Source organism: Pseudophryne corroboree, chromosome 11 (assembly GCF_028390025.1).
Source record: "Pseudophryne corroboree isolate aPseCor3 chromosome 11, aPseCor3.hap2, whole genome shotgun sequence".
NCBI lineage: Eukaryota > Metazoa > Chordata > Amphibia > Anura > Myobatrachidae > Pseudophryne > Pseudophryne corroboree.
In genome coordinates, this window is record NC_086454.1 from 301,863,861 (window position 1) to 301,876,378 (window position 12,518).

General features: G+C 51.3%; 1 protein-coding gene across 1 annotated transcript in view; it reads right to left on the reverse strand.

Moving 5' to 3' along the window:
* The window catches only part of SLC22A31 (solute carrier family 22 member 31), a 52,778-nt gene extending 42,361 nt beyond the window's left edge, over positions 1–10,417 (reverse strand). The window contains exon 1 of the mRNA XM_063945535.1: positions 9,866–10,417. Coding sequence (XP_063801605.1) covers positions 9,866–10,192 — 327 coding nt within the window. The 5' untranslated portion in view covers positions 10,193–10,417. The remainder of the gene's footprint in view (positions 1–9,865) is intronic.
* Between the last annotated feature and the right edge of the window lie 2,101 nt (positions 10,418–12,518).

Sequence of the window (12,518 nt, forward strand, 5' to 3'; positions counted from 1 at the left end):
TCCTCTTCTGGCAGAAATGGACATCGCACTTACTCTTGATGCCAGAGTGCAAATATCCCTCTGCGCATCTCGCATATATAGAAATGCATCCTTAAAATGCTCTATAGTCAATAAAATCTTGTCCCTGTCAAGGGTATCAATATTTTCAGTCAGGAAATCCGACCAAGCCCCCTCAGCGCTGCACATCCAGGCTGAGGCGATTGCTGGTCGTAGTATAACACCAGTATATGTGTTTATACTTTTAGGATATTTTTCAGCTTCCTATCAGCTGGCTCCTTGAGGGCTGCCTTATCTGGAGACGGTAACGCCACTTGTTTTTATAAGCGTGTGAGCGCCTTATTCACCCTAAGGTGTGTTTCCCAACTCGCCCTAACTTCTGGCGGGAAAGGGTATACCGCCAATAATTTTCTATCGGAGGAAACCCACGTATCATCACACACTTCATTTAATTTATCTGATTCAGGAAAAACTACAAGTAGTTTATTCACACCCTACATAATACCCTTATTTGTGGTACTTGTAGTATCAGAAATATGTAACACCTCCTTCATTGCCCTTAACATGAAACGTGTGGCCCTAAAGGAAAATACGTTTGTTTCTTCACCGTCGACACTGGAGTCAGTGTCCGTGTCTGTGTCTGTGTCGACCGACTGAGGTAAATGGGCGTTTTTACAAGCCCCTGACGGTGTCTGAGACGCCTGGACAGGTACTAATTTGTTTGCCGGCCGTCTCATGTCGTCAACCGACCTTGCAGCGTGTTGACATTATCACGTAATTCCTAAATAAGCCATCCATTCCAGTGTCGACTCCCTAGAGAGTGACATCACCAATACAGGCAATTTGCTCCGCCTCCTCACCAACATCGTCCTCCTACATGTCGACACACACGTACCGACACACAGCACACACACAGGGAATGCTCTGACAGAGGACAGGACCCCACTAGCCCTTTGGGGAGACAGAGGGAGAGTTTGCCAGCACACACCAAAAACGCTATAATTATACAGGGACAACCCCTTATACAAGTGTTTTCCCTTATAGCATTTTTATATATGTAATCATATCGCCAAATAAGTGCCCCCCCTCTCTGTTTTAACCCTGTTTCTGTAGTGCAGTGCAGGGGAGAGCCTGGGAGCCTTCCTCACAGCAGAGCTGAGCAGGAAAATGGCGCCGTGTGCTGAGGAGAATAGGCCCCGCCCCCTTTTCGGCGGGCTCTTCTCCCGGAGTTTGTGAGATCTGGCAGGGGTTAAATACATCCATATAGCCTCAAGGGCTATATGTGATGTATTTTAGCCATAAAAAGGTATTATACATTGCTGCCCAGGGCGCCCCTCCCAGCGCCCTGCACCCTCAGTGACAGTTGGTGACTGTTGGTGAAGTGTGCTGACAACAATGGCGCACAGCTGCAGTGCTGTGCGCTACCTTATGAAGACTGAAAGTCTTCTGCCGCCTGTTTCTGGACCTCTGGACCTCCTCAACTTCGGCATCTGTAAGGGGGGTCGGCGGCACGGCTCCGGGACGAACCCCAGGGTGAGACCTGTGTTCCGACTCCCTCTGGAGCTAATGGTGTCCAGTAGCCTAAGAAGCAAATCCATCCTGCACGCAGGTGAGTTTTCTTCTCTCCCCTAAGTCCCTCGTAGCAGTGAGCCTGTTGCCAGCAGGACTCACTGAAAATAAAAAACCTAACTTAAACTTTTATTCTAAGCAGCTCAGGAGAGCCACCTAGATTGCACCCTTCTCGTCGGGCACAAAAATCTAACTGAGGCTTGGAGGAGGGTCATAGGGGGAGGAGCCAGTGCACACCACCTGATCCTAAAGCTTTTATTATTGTGCCCTGTCTCCTGCGGAGCCGCTATATCCCCATGGTCCTGACGGAGTCCCCAGCATCCACTAGGATGTCAGAGAAAACCCGATTTTTGTAACTATGTACAAGTATTGCAGATAATCCGCACTTGGGATGGGCGCCCAGCATCCACTACGGACTCCGAGAAATAGAATTATCGGTAAGTAAATTCTTATTTTCTCTATCGTCCTAGTGGATGCTGGGGTTCCTGAAAGGACCATGGGGATTATACCAAAGCTCCCAAACGGGCGGGAGAGTGCGGATGACTCTGCAGCACCGAATGAGAGAACTCCAGGTCCTCCTTAGCCAGGGTATCAAATTTGTAGGATTTTACAAACGTATTTGCCCCTGACTAAATAGCCGCTCGGCAAAGTTGTAAAGCCGAGACCCCTCGGGCAGCCGCCCAAGATGAGCCCACCTTCCTTGTGGAATGGGCATTTACATATTTTGGCTGTGGCAGGCCTGCCACAGAATGTGCAAGCTGAATTGTATTACACATTCAACTAGCAATAGTCTGCTTAGAAGCAAGAGCACCCAGATTGTTGGGTGCATACAGGATAACAGCAAGTCAGTTTTCCTGACTCCAGCCGTCCTGGAACCTATATTTTCAGGGCCCTGACAACATCTAGCAACTTGGAGTCCTCCAAGTCCCTAGTAGGTGCAAGGCACCACAATAAGCTGGTTCAGGTGAAACACTGACACCACCTTAGGGAGAGAACTGGGGACGAGTCCGCAGCTCTGCCCTGTCCAAATGGACAAACAGATATGGGCTTTTTTTAGAAAAAAACCACCAATTTGACACTCGCCTGGTCCAGGCCAGGGCCAAGAGCATGGTCACTTTTCATGTGAGATGCTTCAAAACCACAGATTTGACTGGTTTTAAACCAATGTGATTTGAGGAATCCCAGAACTACGTTGAGATCCCACAGTGCCACTGGAGGCACAAAAGGGGTTGTATATGCAATACTCCCTTGACAAACTTCTGGACTTCAGGAACTGAAGCCAATTCTTTCTGGAAGAAAATCGACAGGGCCGAAATTTGAACCTTAATGGACCCCAATTTGAGGCCCATAGACACTCCTGTTTGCAGGAAATGTAGGAATCGACCGAGTTGAAATTTCTTCGTGGGGCCTTTCTGGTCTCGCACCACGCAACATATTTTTTCCACATGTGGTGATAATGTTGTGCGGTCACCTCCTTTCTGGCTTTGACCAGGGTAGGAATGACCTCTTCCGGAATGCCTTTTTCCCTTAGGATCCGGCGTTCCACCGCCATGCCGTCAAACGCAGCTGCGGTAAGTCTTGGAACAGACATGGTACTTGCTGAAACAAGTCCCTTCTTAGCGGCAGAGGCCATAAGTCCTCTGTGAGCATCTCTTGAAGTTCCGGGTACCAAGTCCTTCTTGGCCAATCCGGAGCCATGAGTATAGTTCTTACTCCTCTACGTCTTATAATTCTCAGTACCTTAGGTATGATAAGCAGAGGATGGAACACATACAACGACTGGTACACCCACGGTGTTACCAGAACGTCCACAGCTATTGCCTGAGGGTCTCTTAACCTGGCGCAATACCTGTCCCGTTTTTTGTTCAGACGGGACGCCATCATGTCCACCTTTGGTATTTCCCAACGGTTTACAATCATGTGGAAAACTTCCCGATGAAGTTTCCACTCTGCCGGGTGGAGGTCGTGCCTGCTGAGGAAGTCTGCTTCCCAGTTTCCATTCCCGGAATGAAACACTGCTGACAGTGCTATCACATGATTTTCCGCCCAGCGAAAAGTCCTTGCAGTTTTTGCCATTGCCCTCCTGCTTCTTGTGCCGCCCTGTCTATTTACGTGGGCGACTGCCGTGATGTTTTTCCCACTGGATCAATACCGGCTGACCTTGAAGCAGAGGTCTTGCTAAGCTTAGAGCATTATAAATTTAGCCTTAGCTCCAGTATATTTATGTGGAGAAAAGTCTCCAGACTTGATCACACTCCCTGGAATTTTTTTTCTTTGTGTGACTGCTCCCCAGCCTCTCGGGCTGGCCTCTGTGGTCACCAGCATCCAATCCTGAATGCCGTATCTGCGGCCCTCTAGAAGATGAGCACTCTGTAACCACCACAGGAGAGACACCCTTGTCCTTGGATATAGGGTTATCCGCTGATGCATCTGAAGATGCGATCCGGACCATTTGTCCAGCAGATCCCACTGAAAAGTTCTTGCGTGAAATCTGCCGAATGGAATTGCTTCGTAGGAAGTCACCATTTTTACCATGGCCCTTGTGCAATGATGCACTGATTTTAGGAGGTTCCTGACTAGCTCGGATAACTCCCTGGCTTTCTCTTCCGAGAGAAACACCTTTTTCTGGACTGTGTCCAGAATCATCCCTAAGCACAGGAGACTTGTCGTCGGGATCAGCTGCGATTTTGGAATATTTAGAATCCACCCGTGCTGTTGTAGCAGTATCCGAGATAGTGCTACTCCGACCTCCAACTGTTCCCTGGACTTTGCCCTTATCAGGAGATCGTCCAAGTAAGGGATAATTAAGACGCCTTTTCTTCGAAGAAGAATCATCATTTCGGCCATTACCTTGGTAAAGACCCGGGGTGCCGTGGACAATCCAAACGGCAGCGTCTGAAACTGATAGTGACAGTTCTGTACCACGAACCTGAGGTACCCTTAGTAATAAGGGCAATTTTGGGACATGGAGGTAAGCATCCCTGATGTCTCGGGACACCATATAGTCCCCTTCTTCCTGGTTCGTTATCACTGCTCTGAGTGACTCCATCTTGATTTGAACCTTTGTAAGTGTTCAAATTTTTTTAGATTTAGAATAGGTCTCACCTAGCCTTCTGGCTTCAGTACCACAATATAGTGTGGAATAATACCCCTTTTCTTGTTGTAGGAGGGGTAATTTAATTATCACCTGCTGGGAATACAGCTTGTGAATTGTTTCCCATACTGCCTCCTTGTCGGAGGGAGACCTTGGTAAAGCAGACTTCAGGAGCCTGCGAAGGGGAAACGTCTCGACATTCCAATCTGTACCCCTGGGATACTACTTGTAGGATCCAGGGGTCCTGTACGGTCTCAGCGTCATGCTGAGAGCTTGTCAGAAGCGGTGGAACGCTTCTGTTCCTGGGAATGGGCTGCCTGCTGCAGTCTTCTTCCCTTTCCTCTATCCCTGGGCAGATATGACTCTTATAGGGACGAAAGGACTGAGGCTGAAAAGACGGTGTCTTTTTCTGCAGAGATGTGACTTAGGGTAAAAACGGTGGATTTTCCAGCAGTTGCCTTGGCCACCAGGTCCGATGGACCGACCCCAAATAACTCCTCTTCCTTTATACGGCAATACACCTTTGTGCCGTTTGGAATCTGCATCACCTGACCACTGTCGTGTCCATAAACATCTTCTGGCAGATATGGACATCGCACTTACTCTTGATGCCAGAGTGCAAATATCCTCTGTGCATCTCGCATATATAGAAATGCATCCTTTAAATGCTCTATAGTCAATAAAATACTGTCCCTGTCAAGGGTATCAATATTTTTAGTCAGGGAATCCGACCAAGCCACTCCAGCTCTGCACATCCAGGCTGAGGCGATCGCTGGTCGCAGTATAACACCAGTATGTGTGTATATACTTTTTATGATATTTTCCAGCCTCCTGTCAGCTGGCTCCTTGAGGACGGCCCTATCTATAGACGGTACCGCCACTTGTTTTGATAAGCGTGTGAGCGCCTTATCCACCCTAAGGGGTGTTTCCCAACGCGCCCTAACATCTGGCGGGAAAGGGTATACCGCCAATAATTTTCTATCGGGGGGAACCCACGCATCATCACACACTTCATTTAATTTATCTGATTCAGGAAAAACTACGGTAGTTTTTTTTCACATCCCACATAATACCCTCTTTTGTGGTACTTGTAGTATCAGAAATATGTAACACCTCCTTCATTGCCCTTAACGTGTGGCCCTAATAAGGAATACGTTTGTTTATTCACCGTCGACACTGGATTCAGTGTCCGTGTCTGTGTCTGTGTCGACCGACTAAAGTAAACGGGCGTTTTAAAACCCCTGACGGAGTTTTTGAGACGTCTGGACCGGTACTAATTGTTTGTCGGTCGTCTCATGTCGTCAACCGACCTTGCAGCGTGTTGACATTATCACGTAATTCCCTAAATAAGCCATCCATTCCGGTGTCGACTCCCTAGAGAGTGACATCACCATTACAGGCAATTGCTCCGCCTCCTCACCAACATCGTCCTCATACATGTCGACACACACGTACCGACACACAGCACACACACAGGGAATGCTCTGATAGAGGACAGGACCTACTAGCCCTTTGGAGAGACAGAGGGAGAGTTTGCCAGCACACACCAAAAACGCTATAATTATATAGGGACAACCTTATATAAGTGTTTTCCCTTATAGCATCTTTTTTATATATTTCTTACGCCAAATTAGTGCCCCCCCTCTCTGTTTTAACCCTGTTTCTGTAGTGCAGTGCAGGGGAGAGCCTGGGAGCCTTCCCTCCAGCCTTTCTGTGAGGGAAAATGGCGCTGTGTGCTGAGGAGATAGGCCCCGCCCCTTTTTCGGCGGCCTCGTCTCCCGCTCTTTAACGGATTATGGCAGGGGTTAAATATCTCCATATAGCCCCCGGAGGCTATATGTGAGGTATTTTTTTTTGCCAAAAATAGGTTTACATTTGCCTCCCAGGGCGCCCCCCTCCCAGCGCCCTGCACCCTCAGTGACTGCCGTGTGAAGTGTGCTGAGAGGAAATGGCGCACAGCTGCAGTGCTGTGCGCTACCTTAAGAAGACTGAGGAGTCTTCTGCCGCCGATTCTGGACCTTCTTCTCGTTTCAGCATCTGCAAGGGGGCCGGCGGCGAGGCTCCGGTGACCATCCAGGCTGTACCTGTGATCGTCCCTCTGGAGCTAATGTCCAGTAGCCAAAGAAGCCAATCCATCCTGCACGCAGGTGAGTTCACTTCTTCTCCCCTAAGTCCCTCGTTGCAGTGATCCTGTTGCCAGCAGGACTCACTGTAAAATAAAAAACCTAAGCTAAACTTTTCTAAGCAACTCTTTAGGAGAGCCACCTAGATTGCACCCTTCTCGGCCGGGCACAAAAATCTAACTGAGGCTTGGAGGAGGGTCATAGGGGGAGGAGCCAGTGCACACCACCTGATCCTAAAGCTTTACTTTTTGTGCCCTGTCTCCTGCGGAGCCGCTATTCCCCATGGTCCTTTCAGGAACCCCAGCATCCACTAGGACGATAGAGAAAATGGGTGTGACCAAATGCCACATGGGGCGTGGCCAATGAAAATGGGGGCGTGATACACATATGGGGGGAGGGGCAGATACACGTATGACCCCAATAGTGCCAGATACACATTGCCCCACAGTGCCAGATACACATTGCCCCACAGTGCCAGATACACATTGCCTCACTGTGCCAGATACACAAATGCCCCCAGAGTGCCAGATATACATTGCCTCACAGTGTCAGATACACATTGCCCCACAGTGCCAGATACACAAATGCCCCCACTGTGTCAAATATACATTGCCCCCCAGTGCCAGATACAGAAATGCCCCCACAGTGCCAGATACACAAGTATGCCCCCAGTGCCAGATATGCCCCCAGTGCCAGATACAGAAATGCCCCCAGTGCCCGATACACAAGTATGCCCCCATTGCCAGATATGCTCTCAGTGTCAGATATGCCCCAGTGCCAGATACACGTCTCCGCAGTGCCAGATATGCCCCCAGTGCCAGATACACATGTCCCCCCAGTGCCAGATATGCCCCCAGTGCCAGATACACATGTCCTTCCAGTGCCACATATGCCCCCAGTGCCACATATCCCCCAGTGCCAGGTACACAAGTCCCCCCCAGTGCCAGATATGCTCCCAGTGCCAGGTATACATGCCCCCCCCAGTGCCAGATATCCCCCAGTGCCAGGTACACAAGTCCCCCAGTGCCAGATATGCTCCCAGTGCCAGGTATACATGCCCCCCCAGTGCCAGATATGCTCCCAGTGCCAGGTATACATGCCCCCCCCAGTGCCAGATATGCTCCCAGTGCCAGATATCCCCCAGTGCCAGATATCCCCCAGTGCCAGGTATAACATGCCCCCCCCCCAGTGCCAGTTATGCCCCCAGTGCCAGATATCCCCAGTGCCAGGTATAACATGCCCCCCCCAGTGCCAGATATCCCCCAGTGTCAGGTATACATGCCCCCCCCTCCCCTGCTCACCGCTGCTGTCGCCGTCCTGTCTGTGTGAGGGAAGGAGAGCGCAGCCTGCACCCTCTCCTTCCCCTCAGTCTCCGGCGGGTGTCTCAGTTTAAATCAGCGCCGATCCGTGAGCCAATCAGAGCTCGCACCCGCGAGCTCTGATTGGCTCACGGATCGGCGCTGAATTAAACTGAGACAGCCGCCGGAGACTGAGGGGAAGGAGAGGCGCAGGCTGCGCTCTCCTTCCCTCACATCAGCGGCGGTGCGGCGGGGAGCAGCAGAGGGAGGGAGGGAAGAGGAGCGGCGGCCCGTCGGTGTGGGTACGGCGTACCCACGGCTAAATTCTTACGGGTACGCCGTACCCACACACTTGCACCACTGCTTCTGCCACCTGATACTTATTCCAGTGTCATCTGCTGATGTAACTATGTTTATTTACCCTGTACTTGTCCTATACTGTCATCAACTGTAAGTTGCTGTTTTCCTGTTTGATTATTTGTTTATGTACTCTGTAATTGGGCGCTGCGGTACCCTTGTGGCGCCATATAAATAAAGGATAATAATACAGAGCAGTAGTGAGGGGGCAGAGACTGTGATAACAAGATTCTAGCATTAAATAGAGCCTGGAACCAGGGCAACTGGCATGAAACGGAAGATACTTTGCGGGTAATAATAAAAACCAGAAGGGTATTCTAATCCCAGATACCCCCCTGGCATTGCTTTTTCTCCTTCTGCTGACCCTGGCATTGCCCCTTATCAGCCAGCTGTTCCTGTCATTGACCCTTCTCTGCCAGCTGCCCCTTACATTACCCAATTTCCGCCAGCGGTCCCTGGCATTGCCCCTTCTCTGCCAGCTGCCCCTAGCATTACTCTTTGTAAGACAGATTTTCCCCAGCTGTACTTGGTATTACCCCTTCTACTCCAGCTGCCCATGGTATTGCCCGGTCTGCCAGCAGTTCCTGGCATTGCTCATTGTACGCCAGCTGTCCTTGGCATTGACCCTTCTCGGTTATCTGTCCTTTGCATTTCCCCTTCCCCTCCAGCTGCACCTGACATTATCCCTTCTCTGCCAGCTTTGCTCCTTCCCCAGCTTCCCCTGGCATTGCCCCTACTCAGCTAGCTTTGCCTCTTCACCAGCTTTCCCAGCAATTGTCCCGACTCAGCCAGCTTCCCCTGGCATTGCTCTTTCTCAGTCAGTTGACCCTGGCATTGCCCATTTTCTGCCAGCTGCCCCTGGTATTGCCCTTTATGTCAGCTGCCCTTGGCAATGCCCCTTCTCAGTCAGCTGCCCCTGGCATTGCCCTGTCTCAGTCAGATGCCCTGGCATTGCCCTGTCAGTCAGATGCCCTGGCATTACCCTTTCTCAGCCAGCTGCCCTGGCTTTGCCCCTTCTCAGCCAGCTGCCCCTGACATTGCCCTGTCTCAGTCAGATGCCCTGGCATTGCCCTCTCAGTCAGATGCCCTGGCATTGCCCTTTCTCAGCCAGCTGCCCCTGGCTTTGCCCCTTCTCAGCCAGCTACCCCTGACATTACCCCTTCTCAGCCAGCTGCCCCTGACATTACCCCTTCTCAGCCAGCTGCCCCTGGCATTGCCCCATCTCTGCCAGCTGCCCCTGGCATTGCCCCTTCTCAGCCAGCTGCCCCTGGCATTGCCCCATATCTGCCAGCTGCCCCTCGCATTGCCCCTTCTCAGCCAGCTGCCCCTGGCATGGCCCCTTGTCGGCCAGCTGCCCCTGGCATTGCCCCTTGTCGGCCAGCTGCATCTGACGTTGCCCTTTCTCCGCCAGCTCCTGCCCGTCTTACCTGGGTGACGATGGTATTCTCCAGCCAGCCCCGAGATTGATACCCCGCGCTCCCGGAGCAGCTGCTGTTGTCCACCGTGCTGTTGTCCCCACATGGGCCCCCGGTCAGTGTGGGGCCCTCGGGGCACTGATGCTCCGGGATGGCGGTGTACAGTTTGTCCGAGAAGAACCCCAGAGCCACGAAGACATTGGGCAGCCAGGCGGCGGCGGCCACCAGCCGGGTGTAACGCCCGAAGCCGCCTGCCAAGGGCCACACTCGCCCGTCAAAGTCCATGTGGATGAGCGGCCCCGGGTTTGGAGGAGACGCCGGACTCCGAGGACGGGTCATGGGAGGACCTGGAGAGAGGCCGGAGGAGAGAGAGGAGGCGGCCGGGGGAGGAGAGAGGGTGGGACGGACACATCACTGCTGCTGCCACCGTGCACCGGCTGCGGCACCGAGGTCTGCTGCTGCTGAGCACATAGCGGGGTATCGGACTGTGGCCCCCGGACAGGGCCGGATGTGGCAGCTAATTTGTGGGGGGCCCTGTCTGTAAGACATGATACACTGGGAATGTTATTAATAAGTATAATGTGTAAATACTCCCAGCAGCAAACTACTGCCCGGTGCCCACAGGTCACATACGCTACAGTGCCCCCCACATGGCAATGTATATGTATAAATTGACCCCCCCATAGGGGCAATGGGCTGAGACCCCCTGGGGATGCCGAGCACATATCTGGGGTAACAAAAAATGCTTGCTACCAAAAAGGGGCGTGCTTTTACAGGAAAGAGGCGTATCCACACAATAGTACCCTACATTTATATTAACACCGCACAATAGTACCCGTTATTATGTTATACCACACAATAGTGTCCTTTATGTACATTACGCCACACAGTAGTGTCCCTTACTCACGTAACCCACACAGTAGTACACCGGCTTATGCACATTACAGAACACAGCAGTGGCCCACACAGAAGTACCCCCTATACATGTTACGCCACACGGTAGTGTCCCATATTAATTTTGAACTGCACGGAATGTACGTTATACACATAATGCCACACAGTAGTAGTGCCCTTTATATAAATAATGCTACACAGTTTGCCACACTTTAGAAGTGCCCTTATGCCACACATGATCTACGCCCCCAACACACACACACCATTCCTCTCAGTAACTTATGATGCTTTCCCTATCTCACATTGCCAGTGTCAAGATGTAGGGTTTCAAGATCCTCCTTGTAGTAGCAGGTGCTGAGGTGTATCACAAAGCTTGGGATCAACTGTATGCTGTGCAGCTCTCCTCCGTCCAGCTCCTGGATGTATCACTGGGCAGCATGTGAGCCGTGCTGGCTTTCTTTGTGTACCAGCCAGTGCAACCACTACTGATCATCTGTATTATGCACGGCTCTCCTCCGCCCAGCGCAGCACTGCCCGCTGTAATGACCAGTATAGAGGTGGCCACGGCAGAGAAGGAGCCGGGCCCACTGCTACTATTATACATTGATAGGCAGTAGGCACAAACACAAACGTGTAAATACCTCTGGGCCCGGCTCAACAACCATATCAATATGAATATGGTGTCATAGAAACATTGAGGTCTATTTACTAAGCCCTGGAGAGAGATGAAGTGGACAGAGGTAAAGTCCCAATCAACCAGCTCCTAAATATCATTTTTCAAACACAGCCTGTGACATGGCAGTTAGGAGCAGTGGCAGAACTACCGCCGGTGCATTGCACTGAGGCCTGCGACCAGTGGCGTGCGGTGAGGTCAGTGCCTGGTGAGGCACTGCAGCCATAATGTCCTTCGAGTACCGCAGATGACTCCTACAGCCCCCGAGCCAATGCCCGCTACTACCACCGCCCCCGCCAATGACCGCAGCCTGTCTGCTCATCAAACTTGTGATGAGCAAGAGGCTAATATATTATCAATTTTTATAAATTTATGGATAAGAAAGAGGAGGAATATGGGGAGATGGAAGAGAGAGGAGAAGTATGGAGATGTGAGGAACAGGGGGAGACAGGAGAAAGAGGATGAATAGAGAGAGACAGCAGATAGAGAGAGGAATAGGGGGAGACAACGCAAAGGGAGACAGGAGGAATGAGGGAGAGGGCAGTCAGAGAGAGAAGGAATAGGGGAGAAGGAAGAAAGAGGAGGAATAGGGGGAAACGGCAGACAGAGAGTGAGGAAACGGCAGACAGAGAGTGAGGAATAGGGGGAAACAACGCAAAGGGCGAGATGAGGAATGGTGGAGAGGGCAGATAGAGCGAGAGAGGAATAGGGGGAGAAGGAAGAGAGGAGGAATGGGGGAGAAGGAAGAGAGGAGGAATAGGGGGAGAAGGAAGAGAGAGAAGTAAAAGGGGGAGAAGGAAGAGAGAGAAGTAAAAGGGGGAGAAGGAAGAGAGAAGGAATAGAGGAGATGGCAGTGAGAGAGGAGGAAAAGACTATACGGGAAAGAGGAGATGTAGCAGGGAAAAAGGAGAGAGGAGAAATAGGGGGGAGATGGGAGTGAGAGAGAGAGGAATAGAGGGAGATGGCAGAGCGATAGGAGGAATGGGGGAGAAATTATGCTTACTTGTACTTACCTGCCATTCTCCGGTTTCTCCATGTCGCTTCTGACTCCTTGTCAGCAGGACTTCATCGCCTTCAGCAGAAGATGGGGAGGAAGCA